This window comes from Cynara cardunculus, assembly GCF_001531365.2.
Source record: "Cynara cardunculus var. scolymus isolate 2C chromosome LG 9, CcrdV1, whole genome shotgun sequence".
Taxonomy (NCBI): Eukaryota; Viridiplantae; Streptophyta; class Magnoliopsida; order Asterales; family Asteraceae; genus Cynara; species Cynara cardunculus.
The window spans coordinates 9,731,523-9,750,787 of record NC_037536.1 but is presented as its reverse complement, the minus strand read 5'-3'; the positions used below and the strand labels follow the sequence as shown (position 1 = coordinate 9,750,787).

General features: G+C 34.9%; 4 protein-coding genes across 5 annotated transcripts in view; 3 read left to right on the top strand and 1 right to left on the bottom strand.

The window, feature by feature from the left end:
- The first annotated feature begins 1,183 nt into the window (after positions 1 to 1,183).
- Positions 1,184 to 3,785, top strand: LOC112518457 (squamosa promoter-binding-like protein 14). The gene is made up of 3 exons (XM_025126158.1): positions 1,184 to 1,667; positions 2,795 to 2,934; positions 3,181 to 3,785. Exons 1-3 carry the CDS (start codon positions 1,288 to 1,290, stop codon positions 3,699 to 3,701), a joined length of 1,041 nt encoding a protein of 346 aa, XP_024981926.1. The 5' UTR covers positions 1,184 to 1,287; the 3' UTR covers positions 3,702 to 3,785.
- A 4,183-nt stretch (positions 3,786 to 7,968) lies between these two features.
- LOC112518678 (outer envelope pore protein 16-3, chloroplastic/mitochondrial) lies at positions 7,969 to 12,616 on the top strand. Its single transcript, XM_025126457.1, has 3 exons — positions 7,969 to 8,095; positions 8,712 to 9,055; positions 12,243 to 12,616. Exons 2-3 carry the CDS (start codon positions 8,725 to 8,727, stop codon positions 12,386 to 12,388), a joined length of 477 nt encoding a protein of 158 aa, XP_024982225.1. The 5' UTR covers positions 7,969 to 8,095; positions 8,712 to 8,724; the 3' UTR covers positions 12,389 to 12,616.
- Positions 12,617 to 14,634: 2,018 nt separating this feature from the next.
- LOC112517672 (rhodanese-like domain-containing protein 9, chloroplastic) lies at positions 14,635 to 17,393 on the top strand. Its single transcript, XM_025125054.1, has 6 exons — positions 14,635 to 14,758; positions 15,088 to 15,329; positions 16,278 to 16,428; positions 16,593 to 16,678; positions 16,818 to 16,922; positions 17,141 to 17,393. The coding sequence occupies exons 1-6, from the start codon at positions 14,640 to 14,642 to the stop codon at positions 17,209 to 17,211; spliced, it is 774 nt and encodes a 257-aa protein (XP_024980822.1). The 5' UTR covers positions 14,635 to 14,639; the 3' UTR covers positions 17,212 to 17,393.
- Positions 14,757 to 19,265, bottom strand: part of LOC112517671 (TBCC domain-containing protein 1-like) — a 20,206-nt gene continuing 15,697 nt past the window's right edge. For both annotated transcript variants that reach the window (XM_025125050.1, XM_025125048.1), the window contains exon 11: positions 14,757 to 14,964. The gene's annotated coding sequence lies outside the window, so the exon portion shown is untranslated. The remainder of the gene's footprint in view (positions 14,965 to 19,265) is intronic.

Here is a 19,265-nt window from a genome sequence, read left to right as displayed (position 1 = left end):
TAAACAACTCATTAAAGGTAAATTTGTCATTTTATATATTATGTTCTTTTCATTTATGTCTCACCAAACGTTGAACAATTGTTATATTCTGTCATATCCTATTATGTCCTATCATGTATGGATACCAAAAGTACACATGCGTGCACGCGCACACACACACACACATATATGAATCAAGTTCGAGGGAAAACCGCAAAAATGAAAAACTAGGAAATGCCCTAATAACCATTCATTTATAAGGTGACATCAGTTTTTAAGAGATGTTGAAGCCTGAAATCTTATTTCACTTTTGATTTATAAGAAATAGTGTTGAAGTCTGAAATCTGAATCAATAATACAGTTTGTTTTTGTAACCTGATAAACGTCTGAATTTGTTAGATTGTCTATTTTACCTACTAAAAAATATAATATTGAATTTATACAAATTTCATGTTTTTATTCATTATCACGAAGAATCGGTAAGTTTTAAAGTGGTTGTAAATTAAAGTAGCCATATATATATATATGTATGTATATATATATATATATATGTATGTATATATATATATATATATATATATATATATATATATAAAAGAATAGATGAGTAGGATGTTTGTGGTTTTAAAGTTGGGTGGCATAAGGAAAGTGGATAGGGCCAAAACTGTGATTTTAGTGTTGGAATACATTACCCATTATTTGTGGTGATGCTCCCAAAGAGGAAAATGAAAAGAAAAATGGTTTGTTTAGAACAGAAAACAGTCGCCATAAAAGGATTATTGTAAAGCTTCTGAGACCTCCTACAAACCTTCCTTCCCATCTTTTTCTTGCTCCATTTATTTTACCAGTCTTTCTTTCAGGGTACCACTCATTTAGCACCAAGTACAACTCCCATCTTTCCATTAATCCCTAACTCTATCTGCCAATGTGGATGCCCCCCCTTCTTTGTCATTGTCAGCCCCTTGCTTCACCCTAAACCCCCAGAAAAATCCAGTCTCCAACCCTCCAAAACTTTCTTGTCAAAAAGCTAATCATCAGCTGGGACACAAGTGTCTTGTCAAAACATCAGTACCCTCTCATCTTTCTTTGCTTTTCTGTTTCTTGTATTATACTTACACATATCATCTTCATCGTCATCATCATCATGTATATGTATATGTATATGTATGTATCCATGTATATACATATATTCTCTCTTCTATAATCGAGCTTTTAAACCTTATCAACAGTACTTTTGGGATTGGTCCCACAAAAGATCATGATTGAGCTCGACAACTAACAAAAGGGGGCAGCAGATACAGAAAGACTATGGAGATGAGTGGTTCTAGTTCTTCTTCCAAGTCACAGCTGCTCAAAATTGGTCTTAAATTTGGGGAAGAAATCTACTTTGAGGATGTGGGTGTTGGAGCTGAGACCAAATCCCAAGGTGGGTTGTCTCCGGTGGGAAGCGGCGGCGACGGTGGAGGTGGTGGAGGGCCACCGAAGAAAGGAAGAACTGGTAGCAGCGGTGGTCAGGTGGGTTTGGGACAGGGTCAGCAACCACCTAGGTGTCAGGTGGAAGGGTGTAATCTGGATCTGAGTGATGCTAAAACATACTATTCAAGGCACAAAGTGTGTGGTGTTCACTCCAAAACAGCTAAGGTCATTGTTAATGGCCTTGAGCAGAGGTTCTGCCAGCAGTGCAGCAGGTAAACCTCCCAAATATCTCTCCATTTTTTTATTGCTTTTTATTCCATTTTTATGTCTATCTATCTTTCTAGCTATCCATCAAATGTATACACACCTCCTTTGTATATATATAGATACACTTGTTTCTGTATGTATATGTTTGTTGACACACTCCATTTTCAAGATTTCTCTGCACTTCTTCTTATACATGATTGCTCAAATCCTTGGGTTGTAATCTGCCCATTTGCAATGGTTGAAAGAGTCAATCATGTGTTGTTTCAGGCATTTGGTCTTTAGATGAAGAGTAACATATTGCAGTTTCTGGTATATTTCTTTGGTAAAGATCTAATGCCAAGAACTAAGATACAAGATCTTGAGCAAATTGAGAAAAAACATGATAGAATTATATGTTTGTTATGATCTTTATATATTTTTTTTTGGATTAAACTGGATATCCAACCCGCTATACTAGTCGAAAGAGGATTTTTATTCCTCCTTTGGATTTGAACCTTGGGACCTCCAAGCACTTTTGACCATTGGAGCCAAGCTCAAACCAAACAGGCACCACCCTTATGGACGCTTACCGTGGATAAGCGTTTACCGGGAAGAGTCACCATCCACAATTACCTTATCGGTTAACATTCTTGGCCATCAAAGTGGATTGTTGACAAGCGTCTATTATTTGGGAAGCGCTAACCGGGTAAGATCATTCTATGCCTATTCCGGGGTAAGATTCTTGGTAGTAAGTGACATCCGGTAAATGCTTGCATTGTAAGTGTTTGGTAAATGGCCCTTTATTTTAGTTAGACTATTCCATTATTGGTCAAATGTGTAAACTACCCATCAACAATGTGAAGAATTTAAGGCAGATGGTATGGTCATCTCAATCGGTTTTTGTTACATTTACGGGTTCAGTCTTTTTGTACATCTAGCGGAACAAGGAGCTCCCTTTTTTTTTTTGGTAATTATGGTTGTCCGGGCCAGCTTGTGTGCACCTCGACTAATCCTAAGCCCTAAAGGCTCAAACCTTATTGCCTTTTTCCTTTGAACAACAGCAAGATTTTATTAAAGAACTAGCAAGACTCTAGAACAAACAATTACATACAGGAAATAGCAAGTTACGATGACCCTGATGACCTCTTTGCAGGTTCCATCAACTACCGGAGTTTGATCAGGGGAAAAGAAGCTGCCGCAGGCGCTTGGCCGGGCACAATGAACGTCGGAGGAAGCCAACATCTGGATCTCTACTATCCACTCGCTATGGAAGTCTTCCCTCCTCTATCTTTGGTTAGATCGCATTTCCTTCTACTGCCGTTCCCCAATACAATGTCAATCAACCAAATAAACGACAGAATATTTGAGATTTTTGGAAACCCCATCACACAATTGATCATTTTCAATTTTCGGTTTACAGTTAATTTTACATTCCGTTGCATCGCAAGGACACTCATTCTTTCTTTACGATGGTTAACGTTTAAACATGGGGTTATAGAAGTTTCTTTCTTACTGCTTCTTTGTGGAACTAAATGACAGAAAACAATGGCAATGGTGGAAGCTTTCTGATGGACTTTTCTTCATGCCCAAGAGCACCACCTCGTGCTGCCAGTGTTCAGTGGCCAACCACCAGAACACCACCACGTGCCACCAATGATCTTCCGATCACAACTGAAAAATTGCCTCCACTTCCATGGCAAAGCAGCTTGGATAATCCACCGCCTTACATCAATCCGAATGTTCCTCCAGGAGGATGTTTCAATGGAGTCCAAGACTCCAACTGTGCTCTCTCTCTTCTGTCAAATCACTCATCAGGCTCAACCAACCAAACCTTGAGCCTTGAGTACTATCTCAACCCTGATGCTGGTGCACCCATGGTTCAACCGGTTCATGGTCACTTCTCAACCGCCAACACCACGGCTTGGGGTTACGACACCAATGAAGCCCATTTGGGTTTGGGTCAGATCCCGCAGTCAGGCTACTCTGGTGAGCTTGGCCTCGGTCAACAAGGTGGAAGGCGATACGACTCGTCTGCTGACCATATCGACTGGTCACTTTGAGTGGTATGCTAATGGTTTAAGTGCAATCTGTTTGTTCCTTTGAAGATAACTGCCATTTTATGCTGTGTTGACTTCCAAACTGATTTTCCCTTTGTTCTAAATAATAAGGAACTTAACCTGAATTTGAAGCTTTTGGCTTTTTCTTTGCCTATAAATCTTGTGTTTATGGCATGCTTTGCTAAAACTTGATGGATGATCTTACTAGCCTTGGTGTATTTATACGTGTGATATGAAAAGATGCCTCAGCTTTGGGTTGATCGGGTTGAAGGCATTTTAACAACTCAAACCAATGATTGCGGTTTGAAAAATCCCAACTCAACTCAAAAGTGTAACCATAACGGGTTAGTTGGGTTGATAAACCATAAATAAACCATAAATAAACCATAACGGGTTAGTTGGGTTGATACTTTAGTACATCAAAAGTATTCTCTAGTTTACTCATAATATCTTGTTCATCATCAAAGATTTCGTACAATTTATCTGTACTTCTTAAATTGCAAGTATTTCACTTTCAATTAATTTTTTCAATTTGTATATACATATATGTATGTATATATATGTGTGTGTATATATATATATATATATATGACATTTCAAATGCAACTTATCACATTTGTACAATCAATGCAACTCAATCAATTGAGATATTTATGAAAATGATGAGAGTTCATTTATTATAATTTGAATATTTATGAAAGATGACTTGTTAGTTATGAGCAATATTTATATTAGGAAACAATCAAAACTTTTATGAAATCACATATTCATCAAACTAAATGGACGGTTGAGATTGAGTTATATTGGTTGTACAAATGTAAAAGGTTGCATAATAACTCACCTCTCTCTATATATATGTGTGTATGTGTGTGTTCACAGTTACTAAACATATATATGAATATGAAGAGGATACGCGATGGTTTAAATGTCTAATATACATGTTAATAGAGATTCAATCATCATATTAAATTCAAGAAATAAAATGATATTGGGTTTATTAAGTTGATATGAGTTCAAATAAAAGTAACCCAATAACCTATGTTTTGAAGATTTTACAACTCAATTAGATATCGGGTTACTTTAGATTGAGTTATTTCACGTTAAATTGGGTTGGGTTGATCTGGTTGATGAGGTTTTATATAAAATTATGATAGTTTTTACAATTAATATTTATTATAAGTAAGAATGGTTTAACTTCTTCAAAAACTCCTTATTATCGATTTGACACCGTTATGAGCTGTTTATCCAAACACTCAAAATTGTTTATTACATGTGTCACACCGAAATAAGTCAATAAGTTGTTTTTATAAACAATCTCAAACACCCCATTTATATATCTTAAGATTCTGAACATACATAACCGAGCTCAGATGTGTAATGTTTGTGGACAATATCACAACACGGTGTATCATTTTAGTAGATATATACTGCCACCCATCATTTACTTTCACCAATGAACCACCAGGACGAAGATGTAACGTAATTTTTTCATATATCAAATTAGAAAATACAATTGTATCAAATCACCAATCAATACATTAATAAATTGTATGATTACTATACAAGTTGGAATCAAAATTATTTTATTGTTGAAAAAATATCACAATTAAAACATATCTGAAAACGTGGAAAATTAGGTTTTTAGATAAAATTGTAGATGATCAAACATGGTCAAACTTGCATATTGTCAAATTTGGTCAAAGCTCACATGGGATTAGGGTCTTTAACATGGTGCTAACATGTGGCACATCTGCAACTTGTGGATGTGCTGCTTGCAGACCCATCAAGAATTTTTTTTTTAATTTTTTTTTTTTGGCTCTTCGCAAGTTGAGGAATGGTTACTTGTGGAAATGGTGATTTTGTTTAAAAAAAAATGGGAGAGAAATAGCTAACAAGTAAATTTAGAGGGTATTTACTTATGACTTAATGGGCTTAATGGGTGAAAGAGTTTATTCGCACAACCAAATTATGATGTTTACTTATGGCTTATTCGGACAAAAATTGACTTATTCACTCATATGGATTACCACTCTTGTCCATGTTCAGTTCAAAAAAATGATCCGCCTACCCCTCCTTCTAAATAACACGCGTAACTTGAAAAACCCTAGACGCGACGATTGCTTGTTGTTTGATTGCTTGAAAAAACCCTAGACAGCTCAAAACTCACGATGTTGGTTCAATTCATGCCTGGTCGATTGCTTGTTGTTCGATTCACGGTGTTGGTTCCATCTTTTTAAAGGTAATTTCCCTTCACCAAACTGGATTGTTGTTCGATTCACGCCTGTTTGATTGCCTGTTCGATTGCTTCTTGTTCGATTTTTCCTCCTAGTTTGACTTCTTTCACCGAACTAGATTGTTGTTCGATTGTATATCTCCTCCTAATTCGATTCACGCCAGTTTGAATGTTGTTGTTTGATTTCGGTGTATATCTCCTCATAGTTTGATTGTTGTTTGAATGTTCGATTGCTATTTCATTCGATTTTTTGTTGTTCGAATATTGCACAGATTCTTCAAAATCGATTTCTTGTTGTTTGATTATTCATTCGGTTTAGTTCATACTCAAGGGTAAATTGGTAATTTCTATTATTCAGATTGTTGATTCAGATAGAAAAGTAAACAATAACATAAATTTATGTAGATAAACAATTTAATACAAACAGACAAATTTATCCATACATGACTTAATAGAAAATTTGGTAAACAACCCCTTAGTCGGCCAAAATGACTATTTATATTAATTTCCTTAATATTTATTCACTGAATATCTTAAATGAAAATTTTGTGAGTTGATTTTTCAGAATAAAGACAAAAACCGAACTAATTTCATTTTTGTCTTTTTATTTATTTATTAAATTAAAAGTAAATTATACCTGTGGTTCATATGGTTGACATTCACTATCAATTCTCGTTGCTATTCTAAAAAATCACACTTTTGGTCACCACGGTAGTCATTTTGTTACACTTTTGGCTTCTCTGACTAACTTTCATTAAAAGATCCATTAAATCAGAGGTATCTTAGTCTTTTTAATCTTTTTTTTCTTTAGATTTGAGATCCAGCGAGAAAAGTGAAGTTTGGTGGAGTTTTTGCAATAGGATTGATATCGAAATCAAGATAAAAAGGCAGAGGTGAAAAGAAAAGGACAAGGGTTAGAAATGGAGGTCGCAGGTAGGGCTGCACACGGGTTGTATTGGTCAGGTTGAAGGCATCTGAACACTCCACTCTAATAATTTGCGGTTTGAAAAATCTCAAACCAACTCAAAGAAAAGTACAATCCAACCCAATCTGAATCATACAAGTTGGGTTGGGTTGAAATTTTAGTACATCATTTTACAATCTAGCTAAGCGATTGTGTTTAACTGAAACAAAATGAAAATAAGAGCATACAAACAAGGCTAGCAATTATAAAGGAGATATAAAAAGACATCTTATTCATCAGGTTGGGTTGGTTTTAAATGGCCCTTAACCCAATTCCAACCCAGTATCTATGGTTTGAAGATTTTACGATTTGATTAGGTATTGAATGGCTTTTGGGTTAGGTTGGGTTAGGTTATTTTGGGTCGGGTTGGACGTTTTGTGCACCCCTAGTTGTGACCTTGTAGGTGGCTACAGAGATGCTTGAAGAATAAAGGAAGGAAAAGAAGAAGGGGAACGAAGGTGAGGGCAGGAGAGGGTAAAATTTGATGATTAGGTCAAACCCCTTCTTACCCTAACGATGAGGTTGCTCTGGTTCAACCATTCTCTGAATCCAACTCATACCCTTCAGCCAAGATAGATGACATCCAACCCTCTTGTAAATCGACTTCGTTTGTAGTAGTTTTCGATCTTCTTACGTACCTCAGCTCGGAAAACCATTATAAGTTATGCTTTTTACAAAAGTGCTTATCAACTTATTATAAGTTAGAATGTTTTAACTTCTTCAGAAACTCCTTATTACCGGTTTGGTACCAGTATAAGTTGTTTATCCAAACACTCAAAAGTGCTTATCATCCGTACCACACTAGAATAAGTCAATAAGTTGTTTTTATAAGCAATCTCAAACACGCCTATAATACCTCTAAGGTAACAAACTTTTTCTAAGGGGGATTATTTCGAAGGGACCTAGTAATCCTAGTGATTGGAAGTGTAGTTTTTTCAAAATAAGGATGAGACTTGATGGAAGTGTAGTTTTTTCAAAATAAGGATGAGACTTGATCGCAAGTGTTAACTATAAGGACCAATAATGTAATTTAAATGAACTAAGTTATATATGTGAGGGTGTAACTTAACGTTACCTAACCAGGGTTCCTACTTCGTACTGTACAAATCCAGAAGTAACGCAACGCCTCCCGTATCAGTATCGGTCCGTCTCTTCCCCTGCGATCACTGCAAATCCGATCACTCTGCATTCTCCACTCCGGTAAGCAATCTAATCCTCCTCCCTACACACCACATCTACTGATCTCCCTCTAATCTTTTTCATCAAACTTGAACGGATGCATCCGTCGGTACATTTGATTCTAGGGTTAGCATTTTAAGTACGTGAAATAGCTTGTTACCTAGAATTGTGCTTTGATTTATGTTATTTTAGTTTTATTTTCTATAGATGTATCTAATGAAGATATGATAATGTACTGGAAGATATTCCATTCCCATTTATATGCAATTGGGTGTTTTGGAACTGCCAAATGTTGTGTGATACAAGACCAAGGTTTTTAATGGATTGGTAAAAACGCAAAGGCTGTGATCTTGAAATTTCGAATTAGATTGATTGTTACCGAGTTGGAAAAATTAATAATTTGGATGATTTGGAGAGCGAATATAGTCCTCCAAGATCTTTTGTGGCTAATTAAATTATCTAATGTTATTTTTAATGAATTGATCGACCAAAGAATTAAGGTATCTATAAACATGTTGCTGATATATGGTTAACGTTCTGGCTTTTTGTGCAAAGCCTTACCAGATGCCAATGTTAAAATTTCTCCCTGAACCCCAAAAATGCTATGTTTGTTCAACTTTGTGAATGGATTTTCCAGTTGGTAGATAGCTATGGATACTACAGACCGTAGATACTTGGAGGAGGAAGATTCATCCATGACGAAAACGATGAAGGGTGCCGCAACTGGTTTGGCTGCTGGAACTATATGGGGTACCATAGTTGCTACCTGGTTGGATGTACCTCGTGTTGAGAGAAATGTTGCTCTACCGGGTCTGATTAGGACATTAAAGATGATGGGAAACCATGGATTGACTTTTGCTGCAATTGGTGGAGTCTACATTGGTGTAGAGCAATTGACACAGAATTACAGAACGAAGAGAGACTTTGTTAATGGAGCAGTTGGTGGGTTCGTTGCTGGTGCTGCCATTCTCGGCTTTAAAGGTTAGCATTCTGTTGTTCACCTAAGTCTGTATGTAATGTATGGATATTCAGTTCCTCTTGCGTGATGATATTTTTGCTAGCTTATGAGTTTGAACTCCTTTATTTTTTTGGTCTGTATGTTTATGGAGAGTCCATTGCTTACTTTATTTTGTTTACTTCACTTTGTGGCATATCTGGGAATTGGTACCATTCATTAATTTTCACTTATGTCACATGCTTACTATAGGAAAATACACTCCCCGGGAGGAAAAAATCGAATCTTTATAACCAACGGCTTATCATAATCCCTAAAAAATTTTGTTTAAAGAGGCATATATATAGTGGCAGAGAGCAATGGTAAATGATTCTTATGAATCTGACCCACAAAGTTGCAATGAACCAGGAAAAGTTGTGCAGTTAATCCTGTTCCATAAGCAGTGGTACCTACCTGTATTAAGATTTATGAATGCTTGATTTTATATTTTTATTACCAAGTGCTGGCAGAAGAAATAATGCTACTTGCATAAAATTGTCATTGGGGATTTGGGGTATCTTTAAGTTCATGTGACTTGTAAATAGAATATAGGGGAGTCAGAGATGTGTAAAGAGCAATCTTGTGTCAGGTCATGCAAGCTGTTAGAAGACTTTGATCTGAAGATAATTGGAGAGATGCATTATAAAGATTATTAATTTAACAGTTTTTATTACTTTTAACCAAGTATTCAAACCCCTGTTTATTCTCTTTCTTATATTGGGAAAAGGAGATTTGTCACAACTTGAAGCTGATGGGTTCTATTGCCCACCATTCAGAATTTTGGAAAAGCAAGGTGGTTAAAGTTCTACTAGCATATAATCGACATTATTGCGGGATTTATATGTCCTAACTCTTAAGGTGGTTTAAAGCTTCCAGATTAGGACTGATATAACCATAAACAGCAATAAAGATTGGTCTGAAGCTGTGTGCCATTGAATAATTCAACCTTGATTGCTAGTCATCGCTGCATGCCATTTGGTTGGAAACCAAGTTTATCTGTAAGCAGTTCGGTATTTAGCATATAGTAATTTCTGAAAGTTCTCCATCAGGTTTTTCATAGTAATTTTCATGGTCAGGAGTTTTAGCAATTTGGACTAGTTGATAAGAGTTGCTTTTCTGGTTGATCATCTTCAATTCTTTATTTCCATCATTGTTGTGAAAACCTGATCCCAGTTTATGATGAATTAGCTTCGACAAAGCATGGGGTTCTTGTCGGCGAGTCAAAAGTGAATCGTCTGGTCCCATCTATAATGGATTAAAAATTATTTTGTCTGAGGTTCTTTAGTTTAAATGAAATATGTGCCGATCAAGCACATTTTCAACTGATATACTACACAGAGAAAATAAATAGTGAACGTTCGCATTAGGGTGTTTATATATCCACAGGTATGCCTATTCGTTTGTTCATCTATGATTTAATGTCTCCACATCTCCTCTCTTCTCTTTGACAGTTATGTTATGTTAGACTCTTGGACCTGGGCCTGCGTTAAAGTTAGTTTGATATTAAGGAACTGATTTGGGAAGGGGATTAACGAAATCATTAGGTAGTCTGTTTGTTAAGTCTATTAATAGCGTTGTGGGGTTTGAAGAGACAGACGATCTCTCAAAAGTCGGGCAACTGTTAAGTTCTGTTTTATCATCATTTTAATTCAATAAGAAGTGTCAGGTCCTATCATATTGTCAGGTCCTATCATATTTGTGGGCTTGAGTTTGATTGACTGCCCAGGTTGTACTCCAGTGTGGACTGAATACTTATGGTAACTAAATTGGTGAACAAACAACTGATTGATAGCTGATGTATGTTTTCTTCTAAGCGCTTCAGAGTTATCAGTCATGCACCTATAATTTAGTGGGGGGAAGCTTTGCTTTTCATTCTTAAATTATTTTGTTTATATGGATTGTCTTGTGTGGGGAGGAAAATGCAATTTCTTTGTGGGGGTAGAAGGGGGTTTCAGTATGAGGGAACTCGAAGTTGAAGGCGCTTGGTTTTGTATTATTAGTTCATGAGGCTGAAAATAACCTATGCATTAAATGATGTCAAGCTCCATTATGGATTGAGGTTGGGTAGGAACAAAGACCGACACTCATAAATGGCTATTTTCTTTTATTTCAGATTCGTTTTTGTTATGCTGAATTGCTTATTTTGACTGTCTCATAAGCTGCATGTTGCTGTTATTTGATGAATTAACTTGGTGCTTATTGCCTAGAACAACACAATCGATAGGTTTGGTGCTTTATATCTTGTTTCATGACATTCAATGTTGTTGTGGCTGCATGTACTTTATGCTACTTACTTTCTATTTTCTGTTAATATTGAATTGCTCATGTTTTGACCAGCTGATAAACTGCATGAGTTTTGTCCCTAGTCAGGAGCCAGAAACTTTACTCTGGCTTCTGAATCATGAGTTTTGTCCCTAGTCATGAGTTTTGCCCCTAGTCATGAGTTTTGTACCTATATTGGATACATGCATGGCGAGCAATCTTGAGGAGCTTGTAGGAGTTGGGATATTCACTTGATTTCTTTTGGAAAAAGATAAATATAGTGATCATACATGCAACTGTATGATGTCAATGATCGATATGCACTTTAGTATATGATTTTCTCTTGCATATATGCTCCTAGAAGTTGCAACCACAAATGTTTAGAAGTTGTTTGCTTTCTATGAATTTCTGTTTTCATTGCATAGATGAACCTATGAAGTATGCGTATTAACCATTGGGTTGGGTTATACTTTTGAATGGGCCGGGTTGGGTTGTGTTGAGATTTTCTAAACCGTTATAATTGAGTTGGGTTGTAAAAATGTCAAAAACCGCCCAACCCAACCCGCATGCACCCCTACTTCTGATCCAATTTTTTCTCCAGAATTGTGTTTATGTCCTATGTGAGGATCAATTTTGGTTTAACAATTAGAGGCCTTGTAGTTTTTACCGAGAGAATTTCATAGTTGGGGGTCTTCTTATCCGACTTTCTCTATTTGTCACACTTTTCACAAGCAAGAGGTCTTCAAGGAAACAACCCTGGGTGGAGGTTCTTTTGATTTGGTTTTTAGAATTTCAAGATTTAGCTAACTGTGTTTAGTGATAATTATTTTGTGATCAAAGATAAATTTTAATTTTTTGCTTTTTGACCAAGATTGGGTAAATGTGTTTAGTGATTGCATGGTGTTTTTGTAGGCAAGAGCATTTCAACAGCACTCTCTGCTGGCGCTGCACTTGCAGCTACTTCAGCGGCAATTGATGTTGGCGGGCAGACCACCAGAGTTGATACCGGAAAGGAATATTACCCTTATACTACCAAGAAAAGAGTTGATGCCAATTGAACGCCTTACGATTGTGAAACCTGATCAACCCCCCTTTCCAATATTTGGTGTATGTTTTTGTTTCGGAGATGCAAACATACTCTCCTTTCGTAGTGTGTTTTTAATCGCAGTTTGCTGAAATAAATTTACAGCAGTTTTCTTGACTCAAATAAGAATTTTAACCTTTCATTCTGTATGGACCACTGTGAACTTCCAAAGCATGATCAAAATGACATTTAAAATTTTATGTAGTGATAGTGCCTATGGTAGATTGCATTCTTTACGATGGATAACCGTTGTTTTAGACTGAGCGCTGGTCGCAGGTCTTGATAGCCACGACACGAGCCACACAACAGAAACAGCACAGGATGCCCTTAAAGAATCCGGCTCGATGTGGGTCTGTGCTTGTTTGATTTGAAGTTTATACGGTGCGATTGGTTCTCGATGGATTTTAGACAATTTGATTCATAATCATACAAACACATCAGTTTTGTTGCTTCTGGTTTTATTGTTTCATTGTAAATCGGTCATCAGTTTCAGTTTATTTTAAAGACAAACACATAAAATAACAAATGTTAGGATTTAAGATATTGTTTTACATATATTTGTTTCATAATATGATAGTTTTACATGTATTTGTTTCACCGTATGAATATTTTTATGTATTTTTTGTTGCACCAAGTAAATAAAAAAAAGTTTCACATACAATTTTTTCATAAGACGAACACAAACTTATGTGAAACAATATGTTAATTCATAGTTTTTGATAAAAAAAATGTAAGAATATTTTTATATTTGTTTTCACCTGTTTATGGTTCTTATTTGATTATCATTTTATATATATATATATATATATATATATATATGAAACAATATGTTAAATTATAGTTTTTGATTAAAAAAAATAATAATGTAAGAATATTTTTATATTTGTTCTTACATGTTTATGGTTCTTATTTGATTATCGTTATATATATAGAGAGAGAGACTTGGGATCATATGAGACCAAAGTTTTTTCGTGAGACCCGTAAGACCAATTCTCAATCCTTGGATTAGATCTACAACCTCAACATTCATAATCACAAAATTGCCACGAGACTTCTCAATAATTACAAAATTGTCGCCGTGCAATTTTAGACCATTAGATCATTAGCTTATAAAGTTGATTAATGAACATAAATTGGTCTCACGGGTCTCACAAAAAACCTTTGGTCTTACGTGAATCCAACCCTATATATATATATATATATATATATATATATATATATATAGATGGAGGTCAAACGAAAACACCTTCATTTTACAAGAATATGAGAACATTCTTATCAAAAGAAAAGAACATATAGAAACGGAAAAACTATTTGTTGTTTTATATTGCATACATTGAAAGGATAATTGTTCGGTAATTATCTAAGTAGAACATCAAGTGTGTTCCCTTTTATACCATCCTCTTTAATTCGTTATTTAAAGTATACTTGTTATGTAAATATTTAATTATATTATACACTTTTTAATATTTGTGGATTGTTAAATACCTTTTAATAGTTTTATTAAGAGCTAGACTCTAAATCATTAAAGGATGAATCTATTTTGACAAAAAAAAGTTTGTCTCTTAATGATTTTAAAACTCACTTAATGGTTTTGTATTTTGGGTATCTTTAACCAATTCAGAATCATAATTTCATTCTGAACAATTACCAAATAACCATATTTCATTTTACACTATATTATAAAAATTTCTTAATCATTCTGACTACTTAATCATCTTAGACCAAACCATTCAGTAACCGTCAAAATCATCTAATCTGTTACCATTAAACCTTTTTTATAAAAATGTATTTAATCGATATTAAAGTTTTCAAAATTTTATTTATTCAAAAAAAAATCTGTAAAAACTAAAGGGCTGTCTGACAGTTGCTGAATAGTTTGATGTAGAATAATTAAGTGATCATAATGATTAAGATGTTCTCATGATATAATACAAAATGAAATATAATTGTTCGATTATTGTTTACAATAAAATTAGGATGTTGAATGATTAAAGATGCTCATGATACCAAATCATTCAAAAAGTTTTAGAACCATTAAAAAACAAATTTTTTTTACAAAACAAGATTCACCTCTTAATAAACAAACAAACCAAAAACAGTGTTGTGTAAAGGAAAAATTTATTTCTGAATGTTTAATAGTTTTAAGAACCCAATCTCATTCATTTTCAAGAACGCCACGTGTCAGAAACCCATTGAACATCTTGAATTTCTGAGGGCCATCCATGGCTTCTTCACAAGTAATCACTCCCTTTCTTCTCTTCCAGAAATATCCAGACACACTCACCTCCTCACCAATGGCGGGGATCAGTTACTCTTGCTCCTCTGCACTCTCTTCCACGAGGTAACATTGCTTCTTTTTTCTCTTCAGATTCCATTAAAACCACTTCAAATTCCCATGTTTTCTGCTCAATTTTCGAAACATATGCTCTCAGTTGGCGTATCCTCAAAAAAGTTCGAACGATTCCATTTCCGTTATGCTGAAAATGTATGTGGTTTCACTTGTTTACGACTGTAATTTTGATGTTGATGTCAAATGGACGACATTATCTGCATCAATTTTCAATTAAGAAAGTAATAGGGTTTGACTTCTCGAATGAAAATGAAATGATTTTGGTAATTATAGCTTTTGGTTATGAATTGAACTCTCTTCAATTTGTGATCTGTTTTCAGCAATTTGGGGACATTTTCATTGAGGTTTAATACTCCTCGTGGTGGAATCACTCGAATTATGCGTACAAATCTAAGAATTAGTGCAGAAATTGATTATATCAATGCTGAAGAAGCAAAGAGACTTATATCAGAAGAAGGTTACTCGATTGTGGATGTTCGAGATCGAACTCAATACGATAGAGCACACATAAAATCATGCACCCATGTTCCCCTTTTCATCGAAAATCAGGACAATGATCCAGGTATAACAACTTCAATCCGTAAAACCCGAAAAGGCTTCTGTTTAGACGATCGATTTCGCTGTGCACCAGGATTTGTTTGTTTTCCAAGGGGGTGAAGGAAATCTTAGGCTATGTATGATGACTATAAGCTACCTTATTGTTTGAGGTTATTGCAAAAACCTTGTTTTTTTTTTAGACAATGGATATCCGGGCAAAGCTTGTGCTTGTGTGCACCTCAACTAATCACATGGTACCTGGAGAACAGCTAGTCCGTGGCCTTGGAGGGACTCTACGCTGACTTCTTAGTGCATCTCCAATGCAATGTTCGTGTAGCTTTTTACGAGAACCAACATTGTGGAGACCTCACCCCCTTTGAGTTCTTCTTGAACTTTGCATGAGATGACATTTTATTAGTTCTTTATTTATGTGTGTGTGAGGTTGTATAAATTAAATATTTGATGATGAAAAATACATCGGACCCACAAAAGTGTAAGAATTAACATTCTGGATTTTATATAAATTCTTAATTTGATGAGTTTGATATAATGGTGCAAGAAAAAGTACAAAAAGTAGGTTCATATAAAAACCTCCACCGGGATGCTCTTAAGAGGAGCCCTAAAAGCCTAAGCTTTGTTGCCGGTTAGCTTAACTCGTTTGGTTAGCCGTAAGCTCACTTTTTTGAAAGGCTACTTCACCTCAAGTAGCATTTCAGTAAGCCCTATGAGCATTTTTCTAATTATTATCTCATTATGGGTCATTTTACATAGTCATCTAACTTATTAGTCAGTTTTTACCGAATATAACTGGTTTATTAACTAACACGAGCTTATTAGCCATCAACTAGCTTTTCAGATAATAAACTTTTAGTTAGCCAAACAGGACCTTAATATAAAGTAATCTTGTCGATTGCTTCAAGCTTTGCCTCCTATGGGGTTTCTTTGATCATGGTAAATGTTCGTCTTTGTGCAGGAACCATAATCAAGAGGCAACTGCATAACAACTTTTCGGGTTTGTTTTATGGATTGCCATATACTAAGCCTAATCCAGAGTTCGTGCAGTCGGTGAAGAGCCAGCACTCGCCCGATAGTAAAATTCTAATCGTTTGCCAAGAAGGATTAAGGTATACTGTTGGCTATTGACATAGTAGTGAGTGAAAATGAAAATCAAACCTTATTTACACCAAAAAACCATCAATCAGTATCAACCAAAACTCTTGATCTTGAGGAATGAAGTTCTTTTAGCTTGTATTTCCTTTCTTTGTGATTGATGATGATGTTTATTAAGGTCTGCTGGTGCTGCAAACAAGCTAGAAGCAGCTGGATTCCAGAATATAGCATGTGTAACATCAGGACTCCAATCTGTAAAACCAGGTTCATTTCAAATGTGTCTACTTCTCTATGCATGCTGAAGCCACTACAACAACATTAGGTTTAGATATTTTGTTGTAGTGAGCAACTAAGGTTAGGAGAACATCAACCGTTTCTTTATTCCGTTTATGTTGATTCTTAGGAATGTTTGATGTTGTTGGTCCTACGGAGCTAAAAGACGCAGGCAAGGCTGGTCTGGTCCAAGTGCAAGGCAAAATCTCAGCTGTTCTTGGGACCGTGCTCATCTGTAAGTTGTAATTTTAGATGATGGTGTTCTATAAGAATAAGTCCCATAACCTAAGTTCTAGTTATTTTCTATTATGTAATTGGATTGGGTCCCACCATTTTGACGAGGAACCCATTCATGTTTCACGTTGGCATGTATTGGTTCCTCCTAATGGTGTGAGAATTTATGAGTTGGAGATCTCCAAGTTTCTAACGTGTTTAAAATCGTGATATTTACAGGTGCATATCTTTTCATAACTTTCTTTCCGGATCAAGCGGAGAAGATTTTGGCGTTGGTTCCTTCGAGTTAGGAAAGATGACAAGTTTTGCAGATTGTGTTTTGGTTGAATTGTGGATATTATGTGAGTGAAGATAGATTCTTGAAAAGACCGAGCATATGAGTTGCCTGAGTTAGCTCTAATTGATAATTGATTCATCAATGAATGTGTAGTAATTTAAGTGATGATTAACAAATGAAAATATCTTTGATTCATTGACTCATGTACACACATGATTCCTAGAATTACAAGTCTTTCAAGACTTGTATGGACAATTCATTCTCTCCTTCTAAGATGCAGATATATAGAGAGGAGGGGTTCAACACCCTCAAAAAACATGAATATCTGTTTCACATGTGACTAAGATGTAATTTTAAAATTAAAACCAGGAATGTGAGCACAATTTGGACAAGATTGCCCTTCTTTCTAGTATGACATGTGATTGACTATAGTATATAGGTGTGTTCGTAAATTGGGGGGTGTCCTCTTTTGAATCCACGGAATATATATATATAGGCGAAGGATTGTGTAAGAAGAAGAGTTAAGGTGAGAAGCGTAGGAAGGGATCTAGACCATTGATCATCTTTAATCTCAAACTCATCTATGAATTGCAACAAGGATTGATCTGGTGCATCTCAGCCTACTGTGCCTCTAAGAGTGAAGATCTCTTCTCACGTTTCTCACCTTAACACTCATTTTTACCGGAACCCAACCCTATATATATATATATATATATATATATATATGTAGGGTTTGATTCCCGTGAGAAATATAACCTTGGTCTTATATTGCATGAAAGCGTGTGGATGTGGCCATCTTCATAGAAAACGGTGAAATTACATATACATGCCTGTAACTTGTAAGTTTCATCATCTTCATAAAATATAAAATATAGTGCAATATTCATGCAATATAAAAGCATTTTCACCATTTCTCACCAAAAATCTATTTTCTCACATGATCCAATGTCTATATAGGATTGGCTCCGTTGAAAATTAAAATTTTATGAGAAGTGTAAGAAACACTTTGTTAGCAAAATTTCACATAAGTTAACTTGTTAATGTTGGTTGTCATATGTTCTCAAATAATCTCATATATATATATATATATATATATATATATATAGGTGGAGGTTCAAACGAGAACACCTCTATTTTATGAGAATACGAGAACACTTTTATCACATGCGATAATACGCGTGAGGGGACCCTGTGATGTGCAGACGATGTGTTCTACAACTTAGATCACACCAAAGGTTGTCTGCATCTATGATTTAGCATCACATGTGATGGTCTTGATGGATTATAGTATCATATCAACAATAACCTTATCACATGTGATAATACTTGTGAGAGGGCTTAGTAGTGTAAGGGCGACTTGGCCCGCAACCAAGATCGCATCGAAAATCGTCTGCCTCTCTGATTAGTATCACATATGTATCATATGTGATGGAATAATAGTATCACATGTGATTCTCTATAATAAAAGGATGTTCCCGCGTTCTTGTAAAATAAATGTATTATTGTTTGAACCATTCCATATATATATATATATATATATATATATATTTTGTGTGGTTCAAATGAGAAAGCCCAAAATTTTAACAATGGAAAAAAACAATCTTAATCACTAGTTTAAAATAATGATTTCCAAATATTTTTCACTAATTAAGAAAACTATCGAAAATATCCTAATCTATCTCCTATTTTTTTTAAACAAATTTTGAATATTGATAATCATATACTTTTTATCTAATTTTTCACCTTGAAATCATTGACAATTTTACAATATATAAAATGGATTAAATCTCATTTGCCTAAATATCATATGTGAACACGAATAACGACATTTTTTGTTGGTCGTTTGAAATGTAACCAAACATAAAAAAATCTCATTAAACCATTAGCAGACAATAATAATTAGATGTGCATTTGTTCATATATGAATATATGAATTCTAATATAATTCATATTCGAATCCTACATGTATATACATACACATACATATAATTTGTACGTGAATCAATTTAAAACTTATAATTAAGATCTTAAACCACTTCAAGATTCATATATGAATTTTAAAATATA